Raw genomic sequence first — 15,270 nt, forward strand, 5'->3', positions numbered from 1 at the left:
AGAGTGTAAGATAGTACAGAATGTATACGCAATGCATAATCAAGAAACCTCACTGTTGCACGTCTTAGTCTCAACCTCCTGAAGTCATAGGTAATGTTTAATTACTTACAATGGACAGCAAGCTGTTCAAGAGGGATCAAATTTGATTAGTCTGTCCCAAGACAAGGCAGTCAGAGAAAACATGGTCCAGGAACACACAATTATTAAAGAACCAGCAAAGGAGTGGTTAATAGAACATTCATTCAACATCAAGAAGAAACCCAAAGCTGAGAAAGAATCTATTGAAATTAACTATAATGGCATAAAAATGTGTTTCATATGCTCAAAAAGAATCAATGCCTGGCAAGCCAAAATAGACAATTCAACAGGACCAAAAGTCTGATCTAGAATGTGCTACCATTTGCCGGTATTGTTTTGAAAGATGGTAAAACCAAAAGTCCCATTAGTTGACGGAGAACACATACCTTAAGCACGAGCAAAATTTCACATCATTGATGACCTGCTCTAGTAGTTAACAGAAGACTCATTATTCTAGCTTCTCATCATGAAGATGTCCAGGAAAGAGTACATTGTGGATAGTTGGGAATGGCCAGTGTACAGCCTAGGCTCAAACAACAAAGTGGTAACATGGGATTGCATGACAGATTGAAGGTTTCAGATCTCATTGAAGAAAATGTCAGATGACAGAAGTCGGTAGTGTTTGTTTGCGGGCAAAGAGAAGAGGAATAAGCACGACAACAACCCACTTGAGCTCACTGATCCACCTTTTGACTGAAACTGATCAGGAATTTTCTGATCCTGGCCAATCAATTAATGGCAATTTTGAATATGATTTCAGATGATGAAGTAACAGAGGAATATTTCAATTATTCATCTTTGCACAGATTAAAGATGGGGTTGCATAAAATTCTGTAGGAGCCAAAACTCAGGTGAGACCACCAATATCCACACATTCAGGACATGCTTAGGGAGAAATTGTTTGGTTCAGAAACACAGGATGCTTGAAAACAGAAACTAACTGTTTCAACAGAGCAGCAATTTTCAATCAAGAAAGGTCATGAGATTATATGTCCCCATAATGGAGTCATGTAGCAAACTTGATTCAGCAGCCAAGAGTTCCTCAGATAGAAATTCAGGAGTGAAGAGTGCTCTCAAGAAGATAATTGACTAACAACTTGGTTTAGCATTTCTCCTATACTAAGTATCGTAAGTACTGCAATTGCTGGAGATCTGAAATAAGGACAAGAAATCCTGGAGATACTCAGTGGGTCTGGGAAACTGAGTTTACATTTGATTCCAATGTATCTATTTTTCAGCCACTCGCTGTTGATGACAGGAGCTACTGAGCAAACCCAGGGCCGACTCCGCAATGGTTTTCACTTGCTTTGTTTCTTTTCCTCAGATTCCGTTGGAGGAGACGTTTATTTATTATTTCTACCCCCACTGATGAAGAATGGGCCTATCAACATCAGCTTTATGCCTTAAATTCGCAAGCTTGCAACCTGGGTATGATTCAGCATCTTTAAAATGTATACAACCTTCTATCTCGTGGAAGAGAGCCATTAGGGATGCATAACTGATCATTTGCTAAGAATTTTGTTGCCTAATCACAATTTGTTTAGTTCAGAATGGAAGAAAGCATATAGTTAATTCTTTTGCAACTTACAGGAATCAGCCTAAAATGATTATAGAAGAATAATTTAAGTAAATGCTTAATCCCTGTTCTGGTTCCCAGTTGGAGATAACTTGTAAGGTACAATGCAGTTCACCCAGCAGAAGCTTAATTCATGAAGAGTAAACTGGCTTCATTAATAGAGCTTATCTTAAGGGGATATCTTTCAGTTTTGCGTATCTCCAAATGAGAATGACAATTAGAGGCCCCTTTGGACTGTTTACATGTTTGCAAAATGTTGTAGAATAAATACAGGAAACCAGGAGCTTGATTCAATGTGTCACAGAAATAAACAGCACGTACAGTGCCGAAACAGGCTGCTTGGTCCATGTAGTATTTATACTCCACTTAAGTCCATTTCCTCTGTTTGTCATCTAACTTTATCAGCAATTTTTTTTTCTATCTCCTTCATATGTTTATCTGTGGATTTCATAAGTGCATTGATGCTAGTTGCCTCAAGTCCTCTGTCCGGTAATGAGTTCCACTTTTTAAATACTCTTGGGAAAAGCCTCCTGAACTCCTTATTAGATATATTAGTAGCAGTCTTTTGCTTATGCCTTCTAACCTGCTCTCCCCTCAAGTGGATACAGCTACTCCTCATTGACATCAGTTAATTCCTGTCATACCTTAAGAACCTTCATAAGCTCTATTGCAAAAGCATCCAGTTTGTTCAATACTTTCTGATAGTTATAAGCTCTCATGTTATGTTATCATGTACAAAATCAATTTTTTGTACTTGCTTCACTGTTTCCACGTTCTTTTTGTAATTTGCATCTGGAAAAATAACACTGTTTTAAAAAGACTAAACATTTTCCTTTAAGTATGTTTCCTAGTAAATCTTCCTGTGCTTGTGCAAGGGCTTACTGAAACAAAATGTAGAGTGAAACTCGTCATTTTTCAGTGTGAGTAATGCAAATCAGAACATTGAGACTTGGAACTTTGTTTAGATTATCATTAAAAATAACTGAACATGTTGATATAAAAACAAAAACACTAGAATTCCACAGTAGGTCAGGCAGGCAGCACTAATGGAGGAAAGGAACAGTTCATATTTCAGATATAACGTTATATTAGAGCGTCAAGTGTAGTTTTTCTGAAGGAACAGAGTAGCGGGAAGGACAATACGGGTGTTCATCTATACAACTAAGATGAAACTAAGATGGGCAGACCTTCACTGCTGAGTTGGGTAACTCGATTCATGGAGGTAAGGTGAGCAGAGTAGATGCAGAAAACAAGTGGGCCTGCCAACCTCTGAAGCATTGTTACTTTTGTTGCATTGCTACAGGCAACCACTGGGATGGTGGGTAATCAAACAGGCTGGTTAGAAGGCCCACCTCAGGTCTCTGGGACTTCATTCCTCTTGCAGTTGACACTGCTAGGCTGTGAATCCTCTACCATCCACTTCCCATGCCACCTTCTTGAAACACCCATACAATCCCATTACCCCATAGACCAATGCCAACCTATGCAGTCCAACCGCCCTGTATGACTCCCACATTCTCTATGCCAACTCATGGATCTTCCATGGCCATTCACTAAGTATACACTACATTCCTCACCAGTGAACCTTATAGTAACAATGAGCCATTCACAAATCTTCTTTTGAAAGAAATTACACTGTTATTCCTACATGCTTGTAAAAGTGTGAATCAGACAGACTATTAAATTCCACATAACAGAGGCTCATTTTAAGCCTCCTGATCTTGTCCAAATAAAGTTTGAAACATCAACAAAAGTAATCAAAGAACAATTTGTTAGAATTAAAAGTGGTAATCAAACAAAATCAGAAGGTCCCTCCAGCTGTCAAAACAGTCCATTGCTGAGAAAATCATCTTGTGAATTTGGTCTGTCAACCACACATACATCACAGAGAAAAGTGTAAGGCTCTTTCGGTAGAATGGATGGTCTCATGACTCATGTTTGACTGAGAGCCCACTTTTATTGAATTCATTGGAACAGTGTAGAAGATCTAAAACAAGGGTTCTTTTAGCACAATGATAGTGTCCTGGACCTGGGCTCAACTCCAACCTGCTCCAGGGGTTTGTCGTAACACGCCTGAATAGGTTGATTAAAGATATTGAGATGGCATGGTACACAGGTTAGAGTGGAATGGAGAATTTAAGTGATTGGGAGATTAGGGTCAGACTTAGAGTCAGTAATTCATTTGTGTTGCTGTTACAGATTGATCTCAGGTCTGATTAACAGTGGTGAATCATTCCTAAACCAAACACTTGCAAAAACATAATCACAAGCTGTAAATCTGAGCAAAGTGATTTCTGAAAACTGTCCTATGCTAGAAACTTCTGGTCAAGGAATTCAATGCACTATGGTTATACAGTGGGCACTAACAAGTCTAACATTGTGAATGTCATGCATACATTCCAAGCTGGAAAGGTGTCATCCACCATTTTGATTTTGGCATCAAATGTGGAGCCAGCATGCAACTTTAAAACAAGCATTAAGCTTTTTGCATATGTAAATAAGCAGCTTTGCACCCATTTATAATTGATACATTGATGTGTAAAAAGCAGACCTGCAGACAGCCTAGTCAAGGAGATCACTTAAAACATCTTCTCAAGGGTAAGTTCTTCAATAATTATATACTGAACTGTGGAATTGTTAGGTGAGGGGATGCTCACCACAGCTCCATTTGAAAAACACTGGATGCTGACAGTTATCAATTGCCACGTTTTCTTCAGCAGCACCCCATTACCTCATTCCATCATTCCCATTAGTCTTCATCTTGTGAAGATATATTTCAACAACCAGAAATTAATTTGTTCTTCATTGGCAAGATCGCTAGAGAACCTTGAATCATCTGCAGCTCACTGTCATTTTGTAAAGAAGGCCTGGGAGCCAACATCAGATCATTTCAGTGCTCAGTTCACATGGGAAGGTTGCCCAGACCAATGCCTAAATTACCATATCTAGTTGAGAAGTGAATACACAATTCGTGTCCATTTGGGAAATTGTAATATTGACCTCATTGTTTTATTCCTGTAACTCATTGGGAACTATATGATGTAACATACCTTTTCCTCTCTTTTTACGGGCTCATATTTCAAAATTTTTGCTTCTGCATCTATTTCATTTATTTTTCTTACTCTGTTAATGATTTTTTTTAAGCACTGACACTTCCAAACTAAGTTGAGTGTACTGAGCTAATTAGATTACTTAGATTTAGATTACTTACAGTGTGGAAACAGGAAACAAGTCCACACCAACCCGCCGAAGCACAACCCACCCACTCCCCTGCATTTACCCCTTACCTAACACTACGGGCAATTTAGCATGGCCAATTCACCTGACCTGCACATCTTTAGACTGTGGGAGGAAACCGGAGCACCCGGAGGAAACCAGAGCAGACACGGGGAGAACGTGCAAACTCTACACAGTCAGTCGCCTGAGTCGGGAATTGAACCCGGGTGTCTTGCACTGTGAGGCAGCAGTGCTAACCACTGTGCCACCATGCCGCCCACTTCTCTCGAATTTGTAAATCTTAAATGGAAAGAAGAACATTGCAGAAACATAATAGCATAGCTTTAAGTTTTCCTTTGTAGCATTTACTTAACTAGTTGTGGTCAACATATTATTTCATAATATTAACATAAGGATAAATCTCTCATTTAAGGTTTACGTCATTTGGCTGTTCTGAAGTTGATGGGTGTGGGTATTGATGTTGGAGGTGTTTTGGAACTCTATCCAATAAATGGTAAGAGTACTTTCATTATGATCAGATATATTTAAAAATACTTATGCTGCTATGAGAGCTGAAATTGTATCTGATGATGATAGCCAACATGTTCCAGTGCAAACATGGCACTATTTAATAAGTAAATAATGATTGTGCCAGAGGAACAGCTTAAGAAGCAAGAGGCTTTGCAAGATTGCCTGATTCTTTTATTCTCTTTGCTAGTTTTTAAATAAAGGTTATAGCAGTAACTGTTAATCTTCCTTTAGCAGGAAGATGATTCTGTAAGTTTTAATTTTTAAAAATCCTTTAAATCCAATTAAATTACAACTGATTTTGAAGAGGTGATCAAATGCAATGTAACAGTGTGCATTCTGTGTTCCCTGTCATAAGTACTTTACTAATAAGTGTTTTCTGACACAGAGGTTTGTTCCTGCATGTGGTGTTGAGAGTGTGTAATGGATGGGGCCTGAGATGGTAGTGAATAGGGTTTGTGTCCTGATGATGACCATAAGACACAGGGTCTTGAAAATTACAAAGTGAAAGGAGGTGAACCGTTTGCCACTCTCAACAAGCAGATTGGTCAAAGAGCAACCTGTGCAGAACAAGTCTGCCCCAGAGTCGTGACATGCAATGGGCAACATTAACAGGTTGGAAGTGGGCCTTGTGTATTTCACTGGGCAAGAAGTCTCGCTGTCTCAAGCTGCCAACTAATTATACTGGCTGCACTTCCAATAGTCTTGGCAGCTCTAGAGCTCAGTAGGGGGAGGGCAGGCAGGTCCATGAAACCGTGGGTCCAGTACTTAGGTCAATGGTGGGACATTGGTCACAAGTTTGGCAATATCACGGAAGTGGGTGGTAGAGTAAGTTTTTAAATATAGATGGGTAAGAAGAAAGTTAGGATACTATTTTATCAATGCCACTTCCTTCCTACCATTTAAAAAAATGCTTTTCCTGCCCTCACCAAGCATTTAATGACATGAGTAGGAAAGTTTGGAATCAGTTGGGCTTTTAACAAACTAAATTAACCCTTAGTTATTTATTCATTTATAGTAGATGTTCTGTTGATTTCAGCACCCATGATCACCCCCGATCCCCTCATTATGGCGGGGGGTGTTCAGCACTAGGTAGCAGGATGGGGAATGGGCATCCACTCTATTTTAAATGCCTGTCCACCCTCCAGCCAGAATCTCACCCTGTGGAAGCACATAGTATCCACCCGAGACTTTGTTTGATGGTGGAGACATTAGTCTCAGTCATCAGGATTTCTTCATAATTCTGTTTTTTTACATATACAATGAGCAATTCTTTCTTGTTTCCATAGATTTGCTGTAGAAAACATGTCAGAAACAATCCTTTCTTCAGAGATTTTTCTTAAATATTGTCACCTGAATGAGTTGCAGACCTTTTTATAAAGGTCTTTTTTTACTTTTCAGCCTCTTGCTACCTTTCAGTGCTCTCCGTAAAATAGTCGCTTTAATATGTTCTGAAAAAATAAGTGCAGTCATAACTTTAGTGAATTCATTGCATCCTAACTGAGTTTGTATCTCATTTATTTCCTGTCAAATATTGGATTATCAGAATTGATATGGGAATTCGTTTTTACATTGGGGTTACCAAAAGAATTAGAATCATGCTAAACATCGCTTGCCAAAAATTGTATTACAATGCATGTACAAAACAAAAGCAGCGTAAAAATGTTTACAAGGCCAAGAATTGCATAATTACTATTTTATCATTACAATATTTGGCTTTTTATGAGTAAATTTGTTATTGCCCAGACCAGACTCCCTCAGAATTTTTAAGAAGGTAGCCTGGGCCCTAACTTTTTCTTATTTCAAAGATAGACATGAAGTGCATGTTCCAGATGTGATGCAATTGGTCAAACTACTCGATATTAAGCAAAACAGATCTATTTAAACACTATAGTTACAATACATACAAAAGAAAAAGGAATTTATAATAACCTAACTATTGGAAAACTTAATCAAATAATAGATACAGTACCTATTAACTGTTCCAATACAGTACCATTGCATTAGCACCCCCCTTGGCAAAAAGGTAAATTCAGACATAGATTCTTACATGTCATTCATCATCAAGAGAGATTTCAGAGAAAGTCACAGTTTGGAATCATTTACTGAAGCTCCAAACCTTCAGAAACTCAAAGCTTATAACTGCTACAGCTCGAAAACTAAAAAAAAAGCCTCACTGGGAGAACTGGACACTGCCTTTCTATTGTTACATCTGTTTTAAAGAAAACCTAAAGGTTTCCTAACTTATTGACTTAGGCCAGCTCCAGTAGTTAGTTTGGCGCCTCTGCCAAACTCTTCAAAAACAAACCCAGGACACAATAACCTTTTTAAAGTGATAGCATCATCACAAATATATGACAGGATATTGTCTACATTTGTATAACTGCCACTGTGATTCCTGCAAGAGAGTAAATTAGTGGAACAGAGGTGGGCTGGGCTGGTATAAGGAACTGTTGGCATGCTTTGAGCTCCAAAACTGGGATATAGACCAATCAGAATCAGAAAGCTGACCAAACAAAGTCTGCTCATATTGTCCTTGAAGAGTGCTTTGCTAAATCAAGGTAAGAATTCAGAGAGTTCACTGCTTTTGTTCGGCATCTTCACTTTCTATGTGAAAGAATATTTGATGATTTGTATCTGAACTGCTGTCAGAAAGTGTTTCAGTTCATCTTCAACAGGTTTGGCACTTAATGCCACTATAAAAAGACAATACCCAGTTTAAATCACAGGGTCTTCCTGGAGTTAACTCTTTCATATTTGCATTGCTCAGGAAAATAAGTAAAATAGACCACTACCTGTATTTTAACTGGCCAGCATCAGTGTATGTAAGAGAACATTTGGTGAAAACTGAAACTTGGAACAATTGTGGACATTAACAACATAGTGAGGTTGTTATCCTGGTACAGGCAGTATCAGTAGAATGGTAGGACATGGAGCACAATAAAAACACTAAGTGCTGGGGAAACTTAGCAGGTCTAGCAGCATAGAGTCATAGAGCATGGAAACAAGTCCTTGGGTCCTACTCATGTAGGTTGGCTGGGTTTTCTGAACTGAACTAGCCACATTCGCCTGCATCTTTGCGCATATCCCTCTAAACCTTTCATATCTGTGTACCTGTCCAAATGTCTTTTCAATGATGTAATTGTACCTGCCTTTACTACTTCCTCTGGCACCACACTCTGTGTGAAAAAGTTGTCCTTCTGATCCTTTGAAAATCTTTTCCCTCTCACCTTAAAGCTATGCCATCTAGTTTTGGTCTCCCCTACCCTGGGGAGAAACCTTGACGATTCATCTTATCTATGCCCCTCATTATTTAATAAACCTCTATAAAGTCACCCTTCAGCCTCCCATACTCCAGGGAAAAAAAATCCCAGCCAATCCAGCCTCTCCTTACAACTCAAACCTTCCAGCCTCAGCAACATCCTTGTAAATCTTTTTTGTGCCCTACCCAGTTGAATAACATCCTTCAACTAATAGGGTGACCAGAATTTTATGCAATACTCCAATTGTTTGGAGTATATTTGGAGGGAGAAACAAAGTTAATGTTTTGAGCCCAACATGAGTTTTTATTGAAACTGAACGTAGAGTGTGTGACGTAGAGATATTAACTATATTTCACAGGTAGGCTATTTAAATATAAAATTCTATCACCAAAGTTCTCATCCCTTTCCTTGCAATTGGCCAGTGTGTAATTTTGGCTAGGGATGTATCTTCCTTTCTGTCCAAGAAATGGTAGGCAATGAGAAAAGTTGCCCATTGTGTGAGAATGTATAATTATCTTAGAGTCATAGAGTCCTACAGCACAGAGAAGGGCCCTTTATTCCAAACTGAACAATGCTGCCCATGTTTCAGGATCAAAATCAAAATCAATTTGTGTGAAAAAAACTTACATATAAAGAAATTAAGTCAACAGTGCTAATTTGAAAATGTAATCCCACTACATTGAAAAAACATTGGTTTCTCTTCACAAATGTTATTGTTCACAAATGTGCAACCCCAATAATAGTTTGTGTTTTGCAGGTTTAACGTTTCTTTTGAATGAAAAATATTTGATGGATTGTAGCAAGAGTTTGCAAAGTTTATTTAATTGTCAAGGCACCATTCTATTGGACCATGTTTTGTCAATTAAAATGTATCCAGTCCCTGTGTGGGCATACATTTTATATCAATGCATCTCTCAACCCAACAATATGATGTGACTCAGTTCTATTTTGGTTAAGTAACTTTACTGAAACTCCATGAGGATTTTGTTTTTTTCAGATGTGGCAGCTTTCAGAGTTTGAGCTTCTGCTTAGATACTTCTTGTGCTGTCAAACTCTCTGTGCATAAGACAAAATTCAAGAATGTAGCAAAACTTAACTTGAAACTCCTGCGAGGGCTGTGGTTACTCTGCTTCCCAAGTAATTAGATACTGGGAGGAAAAAATACTTGTAATCCTGTGCTGCACAGTATTTCACGGCTCAACCAGTCAGTTCTGACTTTGGGAAGTATGCGTAATAAGATAAGAGGATTTATAAACAGGATTTCATTTAAAGGAAAGATAAAAGGCTTCATATTCCCTGTAATATTATATAGAATGCAATATGAGTATGACCAAATAGCAGAGATGTCACACCAGTATTGCAATAAAATGTTAAATATTGCAAAGCCCAGAGCTTGGCTGGCTTCTTGGTTGTCATCCCAATCTTAGTGAAACTGGCAGAACAATTTTGGACATCTGTATGTAATTTAGTTTATAACACATCAGATCAACAGAATAAAAATGTAAATATTTTTGCATTTTGACTATATTAAGATATTTTAGCCTCAAAGAATAAATGATTGTACTTACGAATGTTTTCATAAATATTATTATTGCTTTGCAAAATAAGCTGTATTTGAATATAATTTATAGGCTAAAGGAGTCTATTCCACAATGGAATCTATTCCTTGTGAGGCTTAAATAATCCTTTTTAGTAGTGTTTTGCCTCATACTCAAATAACATTTGGATTTCCCAGTGTAAACTTAATCTTCAGTAAAATATGACTGATTTAGTATTTTTAGGAAGGATAGGTTTGGAAATAGCAGTTTCTCAGAAATTGTGTTGAAAGTTAAGAAAATTTTTAAAACAGCTTGATGGCTTTGCTTGCTACATTTACAGGAAGTGCAACTGTTGACCGTGAAGATCTCTCTCCATCATTGGTGCAAGACATCCGGAATTATTTCCAAGTGAGCCCGGAGTATTTCTCAATGTTATTAGTCGGGAAAGATGGAAATGTCAAGTCATGGTATCCAACTCCGATGTGGAATATGGCTATAGTTTATGACCTTGTTGACTCCATGCAGCTTCGACGACAGGAAATGGCCATTCAGCAATCCTTGGGTATGCGTTGCCCAGAGGATGAGTATGGATATGGTTACCATGGTTACCAAGATGGATATCATCAACAGGGTCACTACGGTGGATATCATTACTAAAATTAATAAATTATATAATTTTGGTTTAAGCCACAAGGACTAAATTTCAAAAGCAATCTTAAAACCACAATGGATACCACATTGAGCTACAGCAATTGAGAAAAATGTTCATTTTTGGTCATATTTGGAAATGCTTAAAGACTAATCACCGAAAGCTCTAATGACTTAGAGACCAACCTGTAGTTTTGGAATCCATATTATAGCCAAGGTTTTTGTAAGAAAGTTTGTGCAGCTGAAGCTTATGAAAGTTGAGCATATTCATAATTTAGAGGTGCTTGTTTGATCTAATATATTTATTGTGTATCAAAGTGAAAAGATTTGTACCAACCGTAAGGAACCAACTAGAAATAACCCCTTGTACACATCAGATTCCAAGATAAATATTAAGGAAAGATGTCCTTCCTAACCTACAGTATGTAAAGGTATATCCACACTGAATCTAAAAAGCCAAAGGCGTTTAACAAAAATGAATCTAGTTTTATTACCATCTACTCTGATGTTGTGAAATGTTGCAACAGAACAAAAATGTTTCCAAGGCAGAAGATGCAAGTAATTTCAAAAACATGTTTAAAACTAGCTTTACACTAGTTACAGAGAACACCTTTTAATAAATACAATAAACTACAACTCGTTTCAGTCTCACCAAGGAGGATCTGAACATAAACTGTGTACCGTGGTATCAGTTTGTATAGTTATGGTGATAAAGTTTGAAGGACTGTAGTCATGTTGTACTCTAACAAATGAATAAATTCCTTTATAAAGAAATGCCTGAACAAAGCATGGGTAGATCAGTATTTTGGGTACAGCCTCTTGTGTGGACTAAAACTGCTCTTGGATTGGCATAGATTCAGCACAGAAGGAGGCCATGTGTATGGAGGGAGGGTTCCTACTTTTTTCAATTTATTGGGGTGGACTGGGAACAAATGGTCTCTTTTATTTTAAAAAGTACATATTGCTACAATTAGAAGTTCAGTCCTAGCCAATTTTGATTCCTCAACCAACATCATTAAATGACATTATTTGGTCAGTATCACTTGTAAAGTAGTGTTTGTGAGACCCTGCTATGCCCTTATTGTTTGAAATATTTCTACAGTTACTGGAGCGACTGGCTTTCTAAAGTATTTAATTGGCTGCAAAATGCTTGCAAAGTTCTGAAGTTATATTAGTGCAAGTCTTTATTTATGTGCATTGCTGCCAACTTGTGGAGATGAGTTGAATTAATATTTTTCACTAACAGTCAGAAAGCTATGGCACAAGTGTGTAGGGAAGATGTGTTTGTAAAACTCAGTGGCATTGTTGCACAGTATATTACGGTACATAACTGTTCCTAGCCACAGAAGGTTTGTTTATAAAACAGATACAATTCAAAACTTTATCTGGTAATGAACAAATATGTCAGAGAAATTCTCGAAAATATTTAGTAGACAAGGGTGTGTACTGTATAACAAACCTTAGCATTAGGTAGATTTTAAATGTGTATGAGTTGTGGAAAACAAGCACAGCTTTCAGTTTTATTAGTTACAGTGTCCCACTAATTGAACTCCTGGTCAACTTGGATATTAGTTTTAGACACAATTTGTTTTCCTTTCACTTTATATCTGTGTGTTATTCAGAAATGTAAAAGGACTGGATTTTTTTTATTTAGGAAAACAATAATAACACCAGCAATTGTTTGACTAAATGGTGCAATTATTTCATTGGAGTGGTACAGTAATACTGGGTGTAAAGAAAATTCCTGATATTTAAATATGTATTTTTCTTCACAGTAAAATAGAAAATGCTAGAATTATGTAGTAGTTCCATTCAGTACCTGAGCAAGGAAGTGGAATGTTTGTGTTTTAAGTAGACATAATTTATAGTCATACAGCAAAGAAACAGACTTCAGTCGAAGTAGTCCATGCTGGTCGTATTCCCAAACTAAACTGTCCCACCTGCCTGCATTTGGCCAATATCTGAACAAACCTTTCCTATTCATGTACTGATCTAAATGTCTTTTAAATGTTGTAACTTTACTAGAATCCACCACTTCTGGTTGTTCAGTCCGCACACAAACCATACTGTGTTTAAAAAAAGTTGCCCCGATGCTCTTTTTAAAATTTTCTCCTCTCACTTTAAGAATATGCCTCCTAGTTTTGAACTCCCTCATCCTAGGAAAAAGACCATTGCTAGTCACCTTATCTATGTCCTTTTTGATTTTGTAAACCTCAGTAAGGTTCACCCCTCACCCTTCTACGCTCCAGTGAAAAATGTCCCAGCCCATCCAGCCTATCTTTATGACCGAAACCTTCCATTCCCAGCAACATCCTGGTAAACCTTTCTGAAAACTCTCCAATTTAATAAAATCCTTTCTGTAGCAGGACAGCCAGAACTGTACACAGTACTCCACATGAGGCCGCACCAGAGTCCTGTACAACCTCAACATGACATCCCAACCCCTATTCAAAGGTCTAAACAGTAAAGGCAAACATGTTAAATGCCTTCTTAACCAACCTGTCTGCGTGTGACACAAATTTCAAAGAACTATGTACCTAAATCCCTAGGTGTCACTTTTATACAACATTCCCAAGGGCCCTACTATTAATTGTACACATCCTGGCTATGTTTCTTTTACCAAAATCCAAATTAAACTCCATCTGCCTCTCCTCAGCCCGTTGACCCAATTGATCGAGATCTCTTTGTAATCTTAGATAACCTTCTTCACTGTCCACTATATCACCAATCCACAAATTTATTAAACGTGTCTTTTAAAGTCCATGTAAACAACGTCTATTGCTTTGCCCTCATCAGTCTTTTTGGTTACCTCCTCAGAAGGTTCAATCAATTTTGTAAGAGAAGTTCTCTTGCCCAAAGCAGTGCTGACTATCCATAATCAGTCCTTGCCTCTCCAAGTGCATGTAAATTGTACCTTTCAGAATCACCTCCAACAACCACCAATGTCAGACTCACAGGTCTATATTTCCCAGGCTTCTTACAGTCTTTCTTAAATAAAGGCACAACATTAGCTATGCTCCAGTACGCCAGCACCTCACCTGTGTTTAGAGATGATACAAAATCTCTGCTAGGGGTGCTGCAATTCCTTTTTTAATTTCACACAATGTCCTGGGAAATACTTGATCAGATTCCAGAGATTTATCCACCTTTGTTTTCCAGGACCTCCAGCATTTCTTCTTCTGTAATGTGAACTGTTTTCAAAACATCTTTATTTTATTTTTTTCCAAATTCTCTTGCCTCCATTTCTTTTGCCAGAGTAAAGACTGATGCAAAATATTCATTTATTATCTCTCTCATCGCCTGAGGTTCAATAGATAGACAACTGCATTGATCTTTAAGGGGCCCTATTGTCTCCCTAGTTCCTCGGTTGCACTTAATTTATTTGTCGAATATCTTTGGTTTATACTTAACCTTATCTGCCAAGACTACCTCATATACCTTTTTTGCCATCCTGATTTCACTGTTAAGAAAGCCCCTGCATATTTTATACTCTTCAAGAGATCAATTTGATTCCAGTTGTCTATGTCTGAAATAGGACTCTCTTATTTTTGACCAGGACATCAATATCTTTATTCATCCATTTTGCCCCAATCTTACCAGCCTTGCCCTTAACTCTTACACAAACAGAATGCCTCTCAATTCTGGTTATCACATTTTTGAAAGCCTCACACTTGTCAGACATCCCTTTACTCCTGAACAGTTTACTTTTGAATGTTCCTGTCTCATACCATTAAATTTGTCTTTCTCCAAATAAGAATTTTAAGTTTATCTTTTTCTATAACTATTTTAAAACGAATAGAATTACGATCACTCATCACAAAGTGATTAACATTTCAGTCACTTGCCCTGTCTTATTTCCCAAGAGAATGTCAGATTTAGCTCCTCTAGTAAATGCATTTACATAATTGATAAAGAATATTATCTTGAACACATTTAACAAATTCCTCACTACCCAATTCCTTAACACTATGGCAGTTGCAGTCAGTATTTGGAAAATTAAAATCCCCTTATTATAACCTTATTATTCTTACACACCTCTCATATCTCTCTGCATAATTGCACCTCAATTTCCCTCTGGCTATTGGGGATCCATAGTACAATCCCACCAAGGTGATTATCCATTTCTTATTTCAAATTTCTACCTAAATAGTTTCACTGAACAATCCATCGGTAATATCCTCTTTAATTACATTAGTAATGTTTTTCTTAATCAATAACGTCATGCCATATCCTTCCTTGTCCCTTTCTATTCCTTCTATAGCATCTAAAACCCAGAACTTTGAGCTGCCAGTCCTGTCCTTCCCTCAGCCAAGTTTTTGTAACAGCTATGATGTCCCAGTCCCATGTTCCCATGCATGTCCTGAGTTCATCAGCCTTATCTTATCTGTCAGACCCTTTGCATTGAAATAAATGCAGCTTAATT

At 37.6% G+C, this 15,270-nt stretch overlaps 1 protein-coding gene across 1 annotated transcript in view; it reads left to right on the forward strand.

The window, feature by feature from the left end:
- ccdc80 (coiled-coil domain containing 80) overlaps positions 1-11,633 on the forward strand; it is a 45,302-nt gene extending 33,669 nt beyond the window's left edge. The window contains exons 5-7 of the mRNA XM_060833564.1: positions 1,403-1,506; positions 5,304-5,384; positions 10,540-11,633. Coding sequence (XP_060689547.1) covers positions 1,403-1,506; positions 5,304-5,384; positions 10,540-10,856 — 502 coding nt within the window. The 3' untranslated portion in view covers positions 10,857-11,633. The remainder of the gene's footprint in view (positions 1-1,402; positions 1,507-5,303; positions 5,385-10,539) is intronic.
- Positions 11,634-15,270: the final 3,637 nt, after the last annotated feature.

The sequence above is a fragment of the Hemiscyllium ocellatum genome, chromosome 12, assembly GCF_020745735.1.
Source record: "Hemiscyllium ocellatum isolate sHemOce1 chromosome 12, sHemOce1.pat.X.cur, whole genome shotgun sequence".
In the NCBI taxonomy this organism is placed as follows: domain Eukaryota; kingdom Metazoa; phylum Chordata; class Chondrichthyes; order Orectolobiformes; family Hemiscylliidae; genus Hemiscyllium; species Hemiscyllium ocellatum.